This window comes from Martes martes, assembly GCF_963455335.1.
Source record: "Martes martes genome assembly, chromosome: 8".
NCBI classification, from domain to species: domain Eukaryota; kingdom Metazoa; phylum Chordata; class Mammalia; order Carnivora; family Mustelidae; genus Martes; species Martes martes.
In genome coordinates this window covers 77,199,651-77,220,071 of record NC_137895.1, presented here as the reverse complement: position 1 = coordinate 77,220,071, position 20,421 = coordinate 77,199,651, and the positions used below count along the sequence as shown (strand labels likewise).

Below are 20,421 nucleotides of genomic sequence, written 5' to 3'. Positions count from 1 at the left end.
TACACAAGGAGTACCAGACAAGAAAGTCAGCCCTTTCCCTGTTTCGTCATAAACCTAGTAAGATGAAGTCCTCCCTAGTAAGGTTTACTGAATGGAAGATGATGGAATCGGCTGTATCCCCCTAGGCAGGGCAAATTACCATTGAAAATTACCATTCACTGAATATTTGTATTCTTAAACTCCTGTTGGACATATTTATACTAGGGATTTCTCAGTGACTTTTACCTTTCCCAGGGCCCTTCCTGGTACCAGCTCCCATCTCCTACTTCTCTCTGCTCTTCTCTTCTTGCTCTTAGAAACAGAGAATTATTATTACTATTATTTTTTCCTCATGTTAAGCTGTTTAATTCTATGATGGTTGTTTGGATCAGGTAATACCTATTCTTCAAAACCTGCCTTTCTGTTCTTAGATATATATATTTTTTCCATTTCTTTATCTCTTACTCCTCAATTCATTTTAATCTGGTCCCGGGCCCCTCTTCAACTTATTTTACTTGACTTCTGGTAGGATTTGACCTTTTCCCACTTATCCAACTTTCTAATCATCTATGACAACATACTTCCCAGAAACTTTGAGGACATTCTCAACCTTCTTCTTCTTCAACCTCCTCATAATTCCATCATAAATTCTTGAATTTATCTATTCTTTCCATCACTACTGTCTCTTTCCTTTTCTAAGCTACCAACATCCCTTGCTGAGCTACTATTCTCTATTTGGTCACAACCTCCACCCCTGTTCTACTCTATTCTTTTCTCTACTTAGCATCCAGGGTGATCTTTTAAAAATGCCAATATGACCAAATCACGCCACTTTGTAAAACTAAAACTTACTGAAAGCTTTAAAATTTTTCTTCTTCCTGGAACATGGCCAATCTGGCTCCATTTTCTAGATTCTGTTCAATATTCCAACTCAGCTAGTGCCATATCATTTACTCGGCTCTTCAGGAGAACATTCCCTTTATAGGACCTTAAATGTATCTGTTCTCTCCCATCTCTGGTTAACCATGGTATTCCCTCTCTTGGAATGTGATCCCCTCATATTCTCACGCTCTTATCACATTCACCTAAGTAAACACTCTTCACTCACCCATACCAACTCATTTCCTCAAGCAAAACTTTCCATTTTCTCTTGTTATATTTTGTCACTGCACCCTTTACCTTGTGTCATATAACATATCTCAGCTGCAATAAAATATTTGTACAATTATAGGATTAAAGTTGGTCTTCCTAGAGGACTCTAAGTTTTATGTGAGGAGGAAACATGCCTGCTTTGTTTATCATTGTATCCCTGTGTTATATGTGTATATAATGTCTTCTATTAGACTAATTTTTTGAGGGAGGAACTAGGTTTTATTTATTATTATATACAAATTACTTATTATAATATTGGACATACAGGAGGAATTCAGCAAATAAACATTACACAAATGAATTAATGAATACCTATTATATAAAATGTCTTTATTAATTTCTTTCAGTAATTTTGTATGATTTTTTCAGGTAAGATAATGACAATGTTATAAGATAAAATAACTGAATTGCGAACAACTATTGGTATCTATATACATGAGATAAACTGCCAATAGTAATAAATTTCAAACTATTTATGAACTAATTTCATGAGGAAATAAAAGTTTCGGCAATAACGTGTAAATTTCTAGAAAAAAATACAGTGAACATATAAAAGAATGAAAACCTCTAAGTTTTCCAGCCACCTGTAATATGTGTTGTAAAGAATTTGACCTTGCCCCAAGAGAGGTCTGTTATTTCCTCAGCTTCTGGAAGGTAATCTAAAGTGTCTTTCTTTGCCTGGGTATCGTGGGTCGTACTGGATAGTCTAACAACATGATTTAGAGACACTTGTATAGTTTTAGACTTAGGGTCTGAAACCATATAGTGACTTAGGGTAGGCTTTGGGTCATGTGGTATCAGTCACTCTAGAGACTGACATTAACCATTTGGGCAATCAATTAATCATGCCTACATGATTAAGCCCCAATAAACTCTTTGAACAACAAAGCTCAGGTTTGAGCTTTCCTGGCTGCCAATACTCTGCGCACATTGCCACACACCTAAGCTGATAAAGTAATGCATCTTGACTCTACAGAGACAGAACAATGGAAGCTCTGTATTTGGTACTTCTCCTGGATTCTGCCCTATGCACTTCTTCTGCTGGCTGATTTTAATCTGTATGTTTTCCCTGTAGTAAACTGTAACCATAAATATAATAGCTTCCAGGGAGTTCTGAAGTCCTTTCCAGCAAATCAAAACTGAGGGTGGTTTTGGCAACCCTTGGAACTTGTAGTTCATTTCAGAATTGAAGATGGTCTTGGGGATGGTGCCCCTTTGTAGTCGGCCTAACTCCTCATACTGCCTTACTTAATAGAATTCACCTAAGAGAGGCGGTAAAGAAATATTTTATTATTTATAACCATTTTTAAAAAATATTTGAGGCAAGGAGAGAATAAATCTGTGTGTATGGTGTAGGTAATAATACATTTTTCTTGAGCTGTCATAAAGGCTAATTAGCACATATTTCTGAGTAATTTTCTAGCAAGAAAAAAATAAAATAATTTAAGCACTGTATATTTTTAAAACACACTGCTTTAATATGTTTTCACCTTCTTAATTAGCACTGCATTGTGACACTAAATATTCAGTAATGGAAAGATACTAAGTAAAATCTTTTTAAGTTATTATGACAAAGATAATAAGTTATATTTGAGAAAAATAATGTTTGCATAGAAGTAAAAAGCTCTTAGTTCTATTATATGCTTTCATTATGTGAACTCACTTTTTTGGTTGCTTCCTATGCCTAAGTGAAAGATAATCCTGTTGCTAAACTCACACTATTTTAAGGAGTCATGTGATTAGGCTGAAATTAAAAAAATAAAACACCTCAGAAATTTAAAATGTTTTTTTTAATTCAACTCCTCACAATAAAAAAAAAATTGAGGGCAGAAAAATAATATAAAAATAAGCAAGTTGTGACACTGTAATTGCCTTTTATAAAATATCCGTATTCTATATACCTAATATTCTTTTTTTCTTAATAAAATTGGTATCTTTTTCCCCCCAGACTCTCAGTTTGAAACACATTGCTGTTTACATATTCACTTATTTTATTCTCAGAGAAATAATGTGGTCATGATTTTTATACTCTTCACATGTAATGAAAAACACAAACTATTTTATGTCTTAAAATATTATATTAAATTTATACTTATTGAATCTTCCAAATAAACTCTGTAAACTTTTAATTAAACTAATCTAAAAGTTCACTGCTAAAGTACTTTTAAATGTCAGTTCTGCTTTAAACATTCGGACTTAGGCAGGTAATGATGGACTACTTGTGTAAAGCAATAATAAGCAACTTTAACCCTTATTTTCATTTGCTCTATATTTAGTAAAGGTGGCACTGAAATATCTCAAGAAGGAAAGCAAAGGAAAAATATACTATATTATTTCCAATATAGTTGTGTACATATAAAAGCTTTCCTGAAACTTTTATAAATGGTAATAGCTCTTTCCATACCTCAAGAGAAGCTGAAGTTCTCAGTGGTCGACAGAACGCTTACAAAGCAAGTAAAGATCATGGACCTCAGCACATTCTAGCCACAAATTAGATACGAATGCTCTCTATATTTTCACTAAAAAACCACAGTTTGGCTGAATTACAAAACGCTTCCCTTCATGTGAGGAGAGTTGAATCACATACTGGAAATTGTGATAGCACAGCTCAGGGATGTTCCAAAGTATAGATGTGGTTCACCACTTAGAAATTTCCCAAATTTAAATCAAAAGACTTCCAAAATCTTTTTTTCTTTTTGTCTTATAAGCAAAAGCTATTAAATATGATTGATACATGTTACATATATGAAAAACAATTTTTTTTTAACTTTTGGTTTGTTGGATTAAAGAAGAATAACTGCAAACTTCACCACCAGCATCACCAACATGATTTACAGCAAATACTTAGCGAGGGTTTCAGAGGTGCCAGGGACTATTATAAATAAATATTCTACATGTGCAGATTCACTTGTTCTTAACTGCAGCTCTGTGAGCTAGCTCTGAATCTTGTTTTAGGGAGGAGGATGCATTACTACTATTAACGGTAGCCACCACTGCTGCTAGTACTGTTGCTGTTGACAGAGTACTTCTGCTGCTACTAATACTACTATGAAAACTACTTCTGCTACTTGCATTATTGCTGCTGCCGCTGTGGCCACTACTCCCAAACTCTTGAGAATACCTGATCTAATTTATTACGTGTCTTTTAGATGTCTGGCAATGTGCTAGCTACTTTACCTACATTTTCTTATTTAATTTTTATAATACTCAGGGAGATACTACTTATGTTTCCCTTTTATTGCATTTTTATAGGTTTATTTATTTATTTGAGAGTGAGCGAAAATGCCTGCATGTGAGAGGGGGGAGGGGCAGAACAAGAGGGAGAGAACCTCAAGGGGACTCCTCCCTGGTGTGGAGCCCTCCATATACCATGACTCTGACCATGACTACATGACCCTGAGATCATGCCCTGACCTGAAATCAAGAATGGGAAGCTCAGCTGACAGAGCCACCCAGGCACCACTGTGTTTCCATTTGAAAGACAAGGAATTGGAGATTTTCAGTGAAGTGGCTGCTGGAAGGCTCCGTAGTCAGCACACATTACTGGTTTAACCTGGTCGAACTGTTTCCAGGATACTGTTTCATGAAATAGACAATGGGATTTAAGTTCACAGTTTGGTAGGTAAAAATGGGTAGCTTCTCATAGGAGAAAGAATACAATGTTATCATTTTGCATATCTAATTATTAAATGTTGGATCTATTTAAAGGTTCAAACATAAGAAAATAGGAAGAATAGTAGAATAGTATGGTCACCTGAATAACAGGCATTAGATTCAAAATTTGTAAATTTACCCAGTTTGCTTTATCTAATTAGCTAGCTAGCTAGCTCTTTCTCTATCTCTATATACAATGTGTTCATCTATTATTGAGTCCTAGAAAAACAAATTATTGATATTATCATACTTCATTCCTCAAATATTAGAATCTCCCCAAAAGTCCATTCTCTTACATAATCACAAAACCATTTTCACATGTAATGTAATTAACACTAATTTCCTAATATTACCTAATATTTAAGTTAGTGTTATTTTAAGTAATGTTTCAGCATTAAGATTGCCTGAATGTGAAAAATATTTTTAAAGGTACAACTTAAAAATCTTATGAAAATGAAGTAATATCATTATAAATATAAAAACTTAAGTAAATTAAGAAAGTGGTCTAGAATTATTGTTAAGAGATCACCAAGTATTTGCAGAATCAATGGAAAAGTTGAATATTCTTAAATTTGGCTATTTTGATGGCCGAGGAGTCCAATTTTGATCATTTGGACAATTTTAAATTAAAATTCAAAAAGAAGAACATTTTCTGTAATCATTCTGACTGATGGACAAAAACATCAAAGCCTTGGATTTGGAACCAGTATTTTAGAATTGAAAGCAAACTTGGATATTAATTCATATGGTTTTTACACGGGTTCCCATTAGCCTTGGGGTTTTGAAGACCTTCAGGGCTCACTTATAAAAGGAAGGGATCAGATGGGAAGTTTTGTGGAACAGGAAGAAACGAGAGGCCTCATGATGGAACACTGTAGTCTCCTACCCATACACCCACACCCACACACACAATTTCTTTACTTGGCGCAACCTCACCTTCACCTTTTTTACTTATTGGGTTTCTGATTTAAATTCTCTTTGCAGAATGGATTCTGCTGCTAAAAAAATTGTTCTTTTTATTTTAAAACTTCTGATGTGGCCCAACTTCCTCATATGGTATATGAGAAGCCCAAGGATCAGAATGACCGTCCTGACCAAGGTCATATAATCTATTAAAGGCCAAACCAGAAAAAAATTCCAGATCTTTAGCTAATGTTCTACTCTTAAAAGCAAAGTGAAAAAATTAGATAGATTTTTTGGAGTATGCCAGCTCATGATGAAATCGTGTATTTCTAGTGTGATATCATAAATAAAACAAAGTCCACATGGAAAATTATAAAATTCTTAAGATACTAAAAGATTACATGTTTATTTTTCCCACTTTTTATTTTAAATATGTCCCATATTTTGCCACAATAATTACTGCAGTGATGTTTGAGTATGTAAGGAGTTCTATGTACAACAAAGGGGACTTTAACTTTGAAGGAATTTTTGGAGATTCTTCCAAACCAATTCATTTCTGAAGAACAAAGACTTGCTGTTCTATGTCCTAATCCATTTACTAGCACTGACATCAACAGATGCTTACTAAGGACCAGCTATTGGGTACAATAGCTCTCTTTCTACAGAAGAGCCCTAGCTGACATGGTCTGCACATAGGAAGTATAATGATCTAAAAGAAGTCAACACATGTATATAGACACATCTGGTGAGCATAGATACCTACCTTCGTGTTTCGTGGTAGAAAATAGCAAATAAAAGACAAACAGCTAGGTGTAAGTAAAGGTTTGTTAGTCAAAGGAAGGTCAGTAAAGGTACATGTTTTGACAGACTGAAGTGTAACAGAATGTTTTACCTGCTTATCAGAATGCTCTAATGCTTATCTATCAATTACCCATAAGAGCAGAGAAAGGATTTGGCAACAGGTAGAACGCCTTTGTGAGTTTTGTGGCGGTCACAGAACTATGTCAGGGGACTATATATGTTTTACATGTTTCTTTCTTCTTCCACAACCTGAGTCTTAAATTCACAAAACACATGAAATCCATCATCCTCTACTACTCACACTATTTTGGAAAATGTTTTAGCTAGCCTCTTATAATTTTGTTTTGTTGTTGTTCTAAGCACTCTCATCTGCTCAAAACAATATAATTTCTCTTTGTTTCTAACACATCATGTTTAAAACCTTTCAGTGGCCAGTCTCTTTATTCCCGAATCTCTCTTTTTTCACCTTCCTTGAGAGTAGACTTTCTCAACCTTGGAACCATTGACAATGTGGACCAGGTAATCCTCTGTTGTGGGGAACTGTCCTCAGCTTCACAGGATGTTTAGCTGCACCTGTGCTAAACAGATGTCCATAATACATAGCCCTCCCTCCACCTCCCCATAGTGGGGGCAGTCAAACTTGTCTCCACATATGGCCTAAGTCCCCTGGGGAGAAAAGTTGCTCCCAGTTTAGAACCACCATTTTAGGACTCACATCATCTCACTGTGCTGCTGGTCTTCTGTTCTACTTCCTTAAGCTCCAATTTGATCCTTGCCTTTGCGTGGATTATGGCCTGACCTTCCTTTTCTTTTCCAACCTCTACTCTACAATTCCGGGCAATCTTCACCTTCTTACTCAGCAGTAACAGAGATCCAATAACATTTTTAGTATTATTGTTCCCTCTCCACTCTCTCTCTCATCCCGTCCCTCTACTCTCTCCCTTTGGATGTGCAGAAGCAAACTTTCTGTTCAAATTCCCAATATATTCTAATATGAAATATATATGTCTCAAATTTAAGCACAATTTTGTGACACGTTCCATATAATTACTATTTTATTTTAAAAAGAAAACCTTAGGGTAAGAGATCTGTCTTCCTTTGTTTTGAATGGTGTTTTCTGTATAGGCAGAACAAAGTATTTTCATGTACCTGCAAACACACACATACGCCTACCCACCTAAAAGAGATCATAAAGAATTTCCTAGAACTAAAGACCACCTGAAACTATGCAGACTTGATTTATAATGTATTGCAAAACTTGTTAATAGTATAAGGAGAATGAAGTAATTTGGACAACCTTGAGTGAACGTAAAAAGTTCATTAAACAAAATTATAGAATAAATTTGGTGTTGAACAGTAGGGTCTTAGAGTGCGTCAAACAATGGGAGGGGGATTATTTAAGCAGACACAGACAGGAGTGCTAACCAGTGGACTAGTAACTAGAGTGGTGAAGGCCTCAGCGTCTGCAGTTGGATGACCTTGGTTTCAAATCTTCCCTGTCACCAACAAGAGGTACTATTACTTTTGGCAAATTACTTAATCTTTCTAACCTTTATTTTCTTCACTTTGAAAATTGAGAAAAATACAATAACATGTGTTCCTTAGAGGACTGCTGTGAAGATCAACTCAGAAACACAGGAAAAACACTTAGTCCAACATTGGCCAAACAGAAAGTACTTAGTAAATGTTGACTGTCACTACCTCTCCCATTGCCCCTGGCAAGGAAAGATTGGAAATTTTTGTTTCAGATTAGGTACCCAGTGTAGCAGCAGTGCAAGAATTGAAGAAAACTGAGATCTGTAAGCAGAAAAAAACCCACAAAAAACAAAAAACAAACAAACAAACAAAAAACCCAAAACTGTATGCAATAGCCTCTGGAAATTTCAATTGGGAATGATTGCTCTATTATACACCATATTAATAATAACTGCTTACAATCTGCCAGAACTTGTGCCAAGCACTTTATAAGCATTCTCTATTGAATCCTCACCCAAATACTATGAAGCAAGCAGTTTCGCAAACCCAGTGAAGCAACGTGAATGAAGTAAGTGAATTATTAATAAAATATTATAGAGGGAAATCTGAAGTTCAGTAAGGTGTAATCACTGGCTCAGTCTCACAGAAGTGACAAAATGCAGCCCAGAGCCCAGGACTGGTTGTGGCAGAGCCTCTGAGCAATTCAGTTGCTATTTATGAATTCAAAATAGATACATAAGAACTTCTTGCTCAATTACAATGTTAACATTTGTGTGTATCAAGAGAAACGAAAAAAAGATATTATAGTGGCAATAATCAGAATTGGAAAGTTTAACTCCTAGTTAACCAAGATAATGGCTCTGACAGGGAGATTGTTGTTAAATAGTTGGAAGAAAATGACTCAAAGGAGATGTGAAAAGTTAGATGGCCATTGAAAAAAAGTAATTTTCACAGATCAGGCATCACCATGGGAGAGGCATAAAATGGTATATTACAAATCTGTAATTTTTGATGAATAGTCCTAAATCCTTTCCAGAATAAAAGGAGTTATAAACTAAATTGATAATTTAAATGATTCTGCCTTTAGTATTGACTCTAAGAAAGTAAAAACCTATCGAGCCGGAAAATAAAAATATAAGTTATTTTGTAGTTGCACTTTAAAACTACCTACTTGAGGTAGGAAGAGTTGCTCCTTCTTAGTATTTGCCCCATAACTTTGATAGACTAAAAGAATGCCAGATAAACTGCTTATAAGCTTATTGTATCAAAGCTTCAAATTTTAAAATTTATGATGCATATATATTTATATATATTCTTAATATCCTCCTATGCATAAGTTCAAGTTCAAATGAAACAATTCCTGAAACTGTTTACATAATAATATAACATTAAGTGAATGTTTTTTGACAAAATGGAAGAATAAATGATATAACAGGTAAATTAGATAATTAACTTACTTTTTTCTATAATCAGTATTAAGTGTTTACACATAGCTTTAAAATTAGCATCTGTATTTTTTTAAGTGATTCATTCAAAAGAGTTTTTCATGAAGCAGGATCATTAAATATAATGACAATTTATTTTGGGGGAGCTAACTATAAATTCTTAAAAGAAATGTACCTCTTCAAAAAATATAGTTAGTTTTTTCCTGATAATTATATAAATAAAATTGAAAAAGTACAAAGTAGAAATTTTTAAGTCACCTATAATCACATATCTTAGACCTAACTATGGAAAAATCTATTTGTTTAATTTCATAAAGCTTCCAGTCCCAGTAAGTCCACGCTGTGAAATTTGAAGCCTTATGCAAGGTTTCCACCTGGTGGTCAAAGTTAAGAATACCAAGCTAAAATCAAAGCATACTTGACATTGAATAAAATTCATCATTGAAACTAAACTGGAAAACACAAACTTACTTTGTTGAAATGAAAAGCTTAAAAGTTTGATTTATATACTCTTTCTTCATTAATTAGAGCTTCTGATATTAACTTTTAGCAACTAAATTTATTAAAACCAATGATGATAATGATACCAGTTTTAATAGCTATCAAATTATTTACATTTGAATTTTAAAGTCACACGAGACCTCTACTGTATTCTGAATCAGTGCCTGTGTTTATCTTATTCAGTGTTTTATTCACCCTCGTGCCCATCACTGTTCCTGCTTGTACTATATGCTCAGTACAATTTTTTTTTTTAAGATTTTATTTATTCATTTGACAGACAGAGATCACAAGTAGGCAGAGAGACAAGGCAGAGAGAGAGGAGGAAGCAGGCTCTCCGTGGAGGAGAGAGCCCGATGTGGGGCTCGATCCCAGGATCCTGGGATCATGACCTGGGCCGAAGGCAGAGGCTTTAACCCACTGAGCCACCCAGGCACCCCTCAGTACAATATTTTTAAATGAACAAATGATACTCACTAATTGAAATGTTGTCAGGATCAAATAAAATATCAAAACATTATTTAAGAAGTCCCCCCAAATTATGTACTGACACATTTGTCCCTGCAGTCTGAATAATAGACAAATGAAGTCAGTAATATTCCTTTCTTTGCATTTGCTGTCCTCAGTGCCTGACATTCTCTTTGTTTGGATTCATTAAGCTTGAGGTAGGAAGATTTGCTCCTTCTGAGAGTGGTCTGTTAATGATCCCAACATCAATTATTAGTCATTAGGATGATCTACCAAAAGATGGATCAAACACATCCAGTGTTTTTACTCGGACTTCATGTGGTGCATTTAACAGTGAAGTCTGACTTTGAAGTTTGCTTTAAAAGAGACGGAAGATACAAGAGAAGGCTTTAGAGGTCTGAGGTTCAAAAGAGAGAATTAAGTTTAATAATATATTTTAAAACAAATTTCTTTTCTAGGTTTTTTTTTTAACTATTTAGAGAACTGAATTGACTTGCCCATCTAATGTGCTACAAATGTGTATTTGATATTTTTAGCCAACTAAGTTACATATCTAGCCAGTGAGCATGTTTTCTACTGCTGATCATTACTTGGTGGACCGAAGCTGAAACGTGAGTTCGCGAGGTCAGAGCATGGGCCTGCAGTTAGGTTCTGCACTGGATTAGCTGAGGGGCAACTACATGAACCTCTGGAGCTATCATCAGCAAAAGGAGTCCAGTAAGTAATCACCAAAGTCTTTTATGTTTTTTATGATCCAATTCAGAAGGGAGGGGGTGGGGGGTTGGGTGAGCCTGGTGATGGTTATTAAGAAGGCACCGATTGCATGGAGCACTGCGTGTTACAGGCCAACAATGAGTCATGGAACACTACATCAAAAACTAATGATGTACTGTATGGTGACTAACATAACATAATAAAAAAGATCCAATTTATTATTTATTTCTCAATTATTATTCCGGGTATTTCTTTATTTTCCTCTCCTTTTAAACCATGGGGCTCTTCTTCCTTTTTATTTTTTCCCCCTCCTTCCCTCCTTTCCTTTTTCTCTCTCTTCCTTTCTTAATTTCTTTTTTTTTTTTTTTGGAAATGTTTATTTACATCAACAAATATAATGTAATGATTATTTTGAAGAACATAAGCTCCACATATGAAGTTTCAGCTTAATTTAGGACAATTTATACCCCTAAATCTATTTACACAGACTTCATTGCAGCTGTTAAGTAGCTATTGTATGAACTATGGTTGTTGTAGTTTTGAAATTACTCAATATATAACACCAAGAAACTAAGCAAATTCAAAAGTCTATCTTAAGTAAGATCTTTGTTTAGCTCAGTTTTCCTTAAAATGAGTAAAAACTAAGTAGTATTTGCTTTACTTGTAAAACAAAACACAATTTGAAGAAATTATTAAAGATACCAGTGCCAATTTTACTATTGTTGGGAACACTTATGATTAAGCATATCAAAATATTTTCAGACATATAAGGAAAAATATCATAATGTTAAAATAGTTCCCTGCCAATTCCCAGTTGTTATTTTTTTAAAGTATAAGTTTGGTTTAGAAACTGAAAGATGGGGGCACCTGGGTGGCTCAGTTGTTAAGCATCTGCCTTCAGCTCAGGTCATGATCCCAGGGTCCTGGGATCAAGCCCCGCATCAGGCTCCTTGCTCAGCAGGGAGCCTATTTCTCCCTCTCCCTCTGTCTCCTGCTCATGCTCACTCTCTCACTCTCTCTCTACCTCAAATAAATAAATAAAATCTTAAAAAAAAAAAAAACCTGAAAGACAATCAGATTTGCTGTAAATGTATAGCTATAACTACATCTGTTAGATTAAAATGAAAGGAACTGAATTTACAGTGAACATGTAGAAGGATAAACATTCATTACTGCATTGGTAGTTGTTTTATGAAACTAATAAAAATGTAACAAGAAACGTTTCTACCTAGTTAAAATCAGTCTCACTCAACCTAACTGAAAGCTTGTTTTGCCTTTTAAAGCATATAATTCTAGAAAAAAAAAATTAAAGAGCTAGACAATTTGAAAGGATATGATTATTACAGATACATATCAATTTTCAGATTTCATAGGACTTTAAATATCCTAAATTTCTACTATACTATTTTACTGAGTTAATTCAAACTTTTATTTCTATATTAATAATTGACTTCTAAAATTAAAATTAGTTTTCTTCAATAAGCATATGCTCTCAGGTTCCTAACCAATGGCCTTTCTACAGAACAAGCAGGTAGGAACAGTGGCCAATTTGCCTTTTTTTTTTTTAAATTTATTTATTTGACAGACAGATCACAAGTAGGCAGAGAGGCAGGCAGAGAGAGAAGGGAGGAAGCAGGCTCCCTGTTGAGCAGAGAGCCCGATGCTGGGCCCGATCCCAGGACACTAGGATCATGACCTGAGCCGAAGGCAGCGGCTTTAACCCACTGAGCCACCCAGGTGCCCCCCAATTTGCCTTTTAAATACAACTGACCCTTGAACAATACAGAGCTTAGGGGCACTGACTCCCTACACAGTTGAAAATGCACTTACAACTTTTGATTCCCCTAAAACTTAACTACTAAGAGCCATTCTTTTGGAAATTTTAATAATAGTTAGTCAATAAAGACATATTTTGTATGTTGCATGTATCATACACTGTATTCTTATAATAAAGGAAGCTAGAGAAAAGAAAATGCTATTAAGAAAACCATAAGGAAGAGAAAATACATTTACAGTACTGTACTTATTGAAAAAAGTCCACGTAGAAGTGGACCTAGCAGTTGAGACCCATGTTGTTCAATGGTCAACTATTCACGGCAACCTAGGCCAGTCCTACCTTATACCACTGATGTTCTTATCGGTCAGTATTCCTGCATTACTTCCCAGTCTTTTCCCTCTATTTTCTTTATTTCTATAAAGGACAGCACTATGCTTAATTATAGGACTTGTGTCATCTCTGCTTTCCTATTCTTAAAATAAAATAAAATACAGCCATTTAAGCATTCTAAAAATCACATGGACTAGTTCTCCAAACCCTCCCATATAGGTATTTTGTCTATTTCTGAATCTCAAAGAATAAGAGAAATGTCTTGAAGTCATCATTATAACAAAGGATAAGTCCTACGCTCTTACCTTATTTAAAATGAGTAAGTAGGCACTAGAACCTACGGTACAGATACAATGAGGGATGGTACGCATCAACATAAAAATTATATTATAATTAAGGGAAAAATAGACCTAAAGCTCAACAAATATTTATTGATTTATATCTCTACCAGAATCCTTATAGCTTGCCATTTTAAAAAAAGGTTCAGGAGTGCTATGATTGATATAAGGAAATCCACGAAAAGCTTTTTGCCCTTTGTTCAGTGTCATAAATGATTATAGTAATAGGAGCTGCAGTCACATAGGGTCACTGGAATGTCAATAAGATGAAACTTAAAACACATACCATAAAATTCCGCTGGTAATGAATGTTCTCTTTGTTAAAATCGATCACGTAGCCATTGAAGGACCAAATAAAGGTGAGATCCAGGGCGGGATCAAAGGAAGCAGCACACTGCATGGTGGCATTTTCTCCAACAGTAATATCAGCATTAATTGGGGCCAATATAATTCTTGTGGGATCTATACAATTAAAAAAAAAAGGAAGAAAGCACAATTGAAGAAAATATTAGATACCATATTATCTAGCACATTAAAAGAATAAAAATCAATATATATTTTTATTTCTCTGAGCAAAGGGAAAAAGATGTTTTCAGATTCAAATTCCAGGAACAATTTCATGAAGCAAGAGATTGGTCCCACAGGCTTTTGAAATGGAAACTTACCAGTACATGAACTGTCTTAGAAGCTTAGTGGTGAATCATGTCCTATAGTATATTAGAAACTAAGCACTATTAAACTAGAAAATAACAATATTGATCAAGGGGTTTCTTACCTGTAATAACAAGAGTGCCAGTGTTATTAGCCCTCCCTCTGTTATTTTCTGCAAAGCATGTGTAGATACCGCCATCATTCCTTGTGATGTTATTTATTTCCAAGCTGCCATCTTCCCAAATGAGTATTCTATTCAAATGAAAGAAATACATTCCTCACAAAATTAATCTAATGAAACATTTTAGTGTTCTTAAGAGTTCAAACACTATCTTCTGATTGTTATGTCTTACACAAATTACTTGACCGTAAGATTTTTTTAAGATGAAATATCCTAGCCTTTGTTTATAATAATGTTTTTTCTAAAGATTTTATTTATTTATTTGACAGACAGAGATCACAAGTAGGCAGAGAGGCAGGCAGAGAGAGAGAGGGGAAGCAGGCTCCCTGGTAAGCAGCGATCCCAATGTGGGGCTCGATCCCAGGACCCTGAGATCATGACCTGAGCCGAAGGCAGAGGCTTAACCCGCTGAGCCACCCAGGTGCCCTACTGCGGTAGTTTTTAACTGACCTCCTGCTTCACCCTTGCCTGTCTATAGTCTCTTTTCCACATAGCAGCCAAACATGAAGACCCAGGTGACATAAGTTACACCATGTCACTCTTCTGCTCAGTGACAGCACTCTCCCGCTCAACTCCCTCTGGGAACTTTCCATCTCACTCACAGTAAGAGCCACAGTCCTTTTATTCCCTTGGAGGCTGGACAACCTCACAGGGTTTTGCACCTTCAACAAAGAACTGCTAGATAATTCTAGTTAGTATTGTATGCATCCATGCACACATGTGCACACACAAGGCACTGTTGCTGTCTTGCCATCCCACCCAGCTTCCAAGATTTTCTTTCCTAGTATGCATTCCATCAGACATACTTTGGTTTTACCAACTAACCTATCCTTCCATCTTATTTGTTAACTGTGGAAGCATACTAACTCCAGAGAAGAAAAGAATTTTGGAGATACTCTCATATAAATGGCACAGATAAAGATCACTTCAGAACTGGTAATAGTCCAGCGAATATCAGATGAACAACTACAGAGACATTCTGTTGTAGAAAGTGTATCATTTAGCCCAAAGTAAAATCATATGATTGAGAACCTAATTACAACTCAAGGTTTATGTTTCCTCTTTACTGATTGGAAACATTGCAAAACCATTTTACAAGGCAATCAAGTGCTTGTAGTAACTTTGTAATGTGGAACCATTTTTTGTAATTATATTAATCAGAATAAGATTGCAGTCAGGCTTAAAAAGACAGTTATTCATGTTACTCCTTGGATATTAGTTTTAAACAGAATATTTTATTTCTCTAAAAATAATTTATTTATTGAAATTTTCTTTATGCATGCTATTTTACAACATTTAACTTTATTTTTAGATGAAATACCATATCTATTATAACGTAGTGCTTATGGGGGCGCCTGGGTGGCTCAGTGGGTTAAGCCTCTGCGTTCAGCTCAGGTCATGATCTCAGGGTCCTGGGATAGAGTCCTGCATTGGGAATCTCTGCACAGCAGGGAGCCTGCTTCCCCCCACTCTCTGCCCACCTGTCTGCCTACTTGTGATCTCTCTCTGTCAAATAAATAAATAAAAATCTTAAAAAAAAATAAAGCTGTGCTTATAACCTGAATATTAATGGATTAAAGTAGGGAACAAAAACTGAATTTATAGACTTTTTTGTCAAGAAGTAATACAATTTGGGGTGCCTGGGTGGCTCAGTTGGTTAAAGCCTCTGCCTTCGGCTCAGGTCATGACCTCAGGGTCCTGGGATCAAGTCCCGCATCCAGCTCTCTGCTCAGCAGGGAGCCTGCTTCCTTCTCTCTCTCTCTGCCTGCATCTCTGCCTACTTGTAATCTCTCTCTGTCAAATAAATAAATAAAATCTTAAAAAAATAAAGAAGTAATACAATTTGATTCAAAGACTAAAAATATTCTGACAGGATTAAAATAGTAAGATTTTAGGAGCTAGACCTTTCTTTTCCTTTTTTGAACATATGTTGATATTTAGGAAAAACGAGTCTATGAAACGTGGTTCTGAGAAACCCTTGGTTGGAGAGGCTCCTAGCATTCATTGGTCCTCATCAGAATCAGAGAAGGATTTTTTTTTTTTTTCCACTTAGGGGAGAGAGTTAATGGTGGGGCTAAGGGGGAATGCTATGCCACAATTTTGTTGCAGGAATAAGTACCTAGAAATGGGACTACCTTTTGATCATATCTTTGCGTTGCTCATTGTCTGATTTTTAATGTTTCATCAGAAAATCAAACAAATTAATTCTCCCTTTAACACTGATTCTTCTAGCATCATTTTGCTGACGTCTTAAAAACTTAGTCAAGCATATTCACTTTAAAAGTTAATCTGTTCAGGGAAATAACTGCTGCTCCTGTGTACTCCCTCTCCCCAACCCAACCTGTCTTTGTCCAATATACAGCCATACTTGTGATCTTCCTAATAAGAGAACCGTGTTGGGTTGGGTTCATTTGACAAGTTCAAGGTTCAGTTTGGAGATTATCAATATACTGTCAGAAGGCTACTTTAACCTTTCCAGCTTTTAAATACACCCAAATAGAGATGATAATACCTATCTTACCTACTTTTTTGGATTGTTGTGAAGAATATCTTATAGACTTGAGGTAGAATACTCCTTTAACAGGCAAAATCTATATTTTCCTCCTTTGTTTACACCTTTAGACTGATTCCATTACTCAAAGATGAGGTTAAAGCCCCCTAGCAAAAAATATTATTAATGATCTGGATTATTATGTCTCATCCCTTAAAACTCTTCTCCATTCTCCTCTAAGGACAAACCATACTGATTTTGGGTCTTATATTCTTCACCATCCTATCCTCTCTGCACCAAGCCCTTTGTACATGCTCTATCACTGCCTGGAAAATTTCCTTCTCCCTCACTTTCACATCCCATTTCCTATGCTGACTTTCTTTTCTCTATACTTTAGCACTTGAGTACTCAGTACTTTAGTACTCAGTATTACCATATCTTCTAGGAAATTTAAAGAAACCATTCAGTGTGGCTTTTAAATAAATAGTATGCAAGTCACATGTTTTATGTTTTATCTTAAAACTACCATGGTCTACTTGTTAGGAAGTAATTTAATGTTTTATCTTGTTAGGGACTTCAGTTTTATGTTTTATATTAAAGTGGGTAATGGTGTACTTATTAGGATGATGAGAAATTCCTGTTAATTTAAAAAGATGGGAAGGAATGATTTATTCTTGAAGTCACCTTTATTAAAAATCTTCCTATTGAAATACTTAATAGGCTAACTGCATAAAATTAAACCAAAGATAAATGGATACAGGAGGCTGTTGGGGTTAATGTAGAGCATGAAATCAACCATAATACGTGGCTTGCTAAATGTAACACAGAGGCCATGGGGGCAAAGGAAGGTTTTGGAGAAGGGCATGGGCCTTTGGAATGCCAGGCCTGCAGTGATCTCTCTGCCCTTGGAATGCCTCAGGGAGTTGCCTTTCCTTAACCTTTCTTTGCCCAAACAGCGGCCCTGTGATCTAAGAGGCCCTGTGACCTAAGAGATGTATGCATTGTTTCTTAAGCTCTGTTTAGCAGAACACACAGATTAACATATCTTATCTTTCCTGTATACAGATCCTCCCAGTTTCAGTAAAACCCCTCGTCACACATCAAGTGCTTGAGAAACAGTGATAAGGATTTGTGATTATCCCTAGAGACCAATAAAAGCAGAAGCAGAGAAGAGCAAGGGGTCTTTCTGAGCTTTGACACCTGTGCCTTCTCCTCTCATTCACAGCAAAGTTCGAGTCATCTTTCATCCATCGGTACAGGGATTGCTGGCCATTCCCGGCAGGAGGCCTTGTTACGAGGGGAAAAGTCAGAGATCATTTTTTTTTTTTTTTAAAGATTTTATTATTTATTTATTTATTTGACAGAGATCACAAGTAGGCAGAGAGGCAGGCAGAGAGAGAGGAAGAAGCAGGCTCCCCGCTGAGCAGAGATTTCCCTATGTGGGGCTTGATCCCAGGACGCTGGGATCATGACCCTAGGGGAAGGCAGAGGCTTTAACCCACTGAGTCACCCAGGTGCCCCCAGAGATCATATTTTATTTCCCATCGTTCATCTTTTTCCTGAGGCCTTAGGCAATATACCAAAAATTTCTGAGTCTCAATTTTCTAAATTCCTTATAAATTACAGAAACCTAAAAATTGAACCCTGATGATAACAGATAATAAGAGTGAAGGGTAAGTACCTCTGTTTATCTTAGAATTATGATATTTTCTGTGGAGAAGTTAGAACAACCAACATTTACATTAGTCCTCTTTAAGGTCCTCTTTAAAATGAACTTTGCCGAACAGTAAATTGCAACCAGATTTCTAGTTTTTTTTTTTTTTTTAAGATTTTATTTATTTATTTGACAGAGAGAGAGATCACAAGTAGACAGAGAGGCAGGCAGAGAGAGACAGAGAGGGAAGCAGGTTCCCCGCTGAGCAGAGAGTCCGATGTGGGGCTGGATCCCAGGACCCTGAGATCATGACCTGAGCCGAAGGCAGAGGCTTAACCCACTGAGCCACCCAGGCGCCCCAGATTTCTAGTTTTTGAACTGACCTGCTGCTATTGACAAGCCACTCTGTCCCTTTACTCCACGAAAATTTGGGTTTAGGTGCTGCTTTAGGTTTGCATTCAATTATGACCCTTCCTCCTTTAGCAGCCAAGATCTTCTTCTTCATAGGATTCATTTCAAAAGTTGGAGCCAAAGCTAAAAGGAAATAAATTATTATTTTTCTCTTTCACTCAAAAGGAAAAAAAAATTTCTTCTATAGCACCTTTTATTCTTTTGATTAATAATCAACAGAAAAGATTAATCTCACCAAATAGTATCAGATATAACCGATAGACATTCCATACCTAGTATTAATATATTTTCCTTTTATTTAATGACATTATTGATGTATATTTTACTTATAAAATTCACATTTTTAATGTAAAAATCTTAGTGATAATGGATTATAAATTTTAGTTAAAATCAAATGCTATGTGTATATTTACCTTGAGGGTAACATCTAATTTAATTGTTTTGACTCAATTGCACCAGGGAAGTTAAGGGAAATACTGGAGGAATTTGAGCACCATTATTAATACTGACATATATTCATAATCAATACTCTCAACCACACTTTCAGTGAACTGTCCCCAGTATACAAATGCGAGAACTGATCTCTATTATGATTACATAATTTGCCAAAGGTACCATGGCAGTATCAGGTAGGATTCACAATTGAATCAATTTTCTTCTGATTTGTAAGCATGCTCTCTTCATTAAACAACGATTCCTCCTTCACCATGCAATATTTCTTGAGCACCAACTGTGTGCAGACACTGAGATACCAAAATAAAAAGATTTCTGCCTTCAGACCTACCTGCAAACAGCTAGGGCAGTGATGGATGCAAATCACTCAGGGAAACAGGCTACCGCTAGAGCTTCCCCTTACATCAAAGCACAGAGCAATGGTCATGAGAATAGGATACAGAGTCTCACAAAAGATTACTTCATTGATGACACGCTCTATCTTTCTTAAGATCTCCTACACCTGCCTCATTTCACAACCTCCTTGTATTTTAGCAGGCTTCAGGGGGAATCCCATCCAATTACGTTTGCACGTCCAATCGTCTGTACGTAACCGTGTCCTTTGGGGAGGCGTTGCGAGGCTCAAGTGTATCTTCATCCAGATGTTGACCCTTCATCCTCTAGTCTGTGATGCTCAAATTCTGTTTGTGCATAAAAATAATCTGATGATCTTGATAAAATGTTGATCAAGTAGGCCTGGGGTGAACCTGAGAGTCAGCACTTCTAACAAGCTCCCAGGTGTTGCTTCTGCTGTCGCTGCTCTGTGGGACACACTTTTTAATGGCAAGGATTTAATTTATCCCATTGTTCCTTTAGTCTGAGTTTTGCTGACCATAAATAAATACATAACCAACCAACTTGTGTTGTACACCTAACACAGTGTGTGGTATTTTGTATAGGCTCAATAGATATTTTGGGTGACATACTGCCCATCCAATATGAGAGAAAATCTAATGGGATTATTTTTTTAAAACCTAAATTCATCTAGAAATGAGAATTTTTCTTG

The 20,421-nt window shown here is 35.9% G+C and overlaps 1 protein-coding gene across 3 annotated transcripts in view; it reads right to left on the bottom strand.

Moving 5' to 3' along the window:
- CNTN1 (contactin 1) overlaps positions 1 to 20,421 on the bottom strand; it is a gene marked incomplete at both ends in the record, with an annotated part of 164,621 nt that overhangs the window by 110,352 nt on the left and 33,848 nt on the right. For all 3 annotated transcript variants that reach the window (XM_080811380.1, XM_080811381.1, XM_080811382.1), the window contains 3 exons: positions 13,822 to 13,997; positions 14,311 to 14,438; positions 18,896 to 19,046. In XM_080811380.1, coding sequence (XP_080667506.1) covers positions 13,822 to 13,997; positions 14,311 to 14,438; positions 18,896 to 19,046 — 455 coding nt within the window. The remainder of the gene's footprint in view (positions 1 to 13,821; positions 13,998 to 14,310; positions 14,439 to 18,895; positions 19,047 to 20,421) is intronic.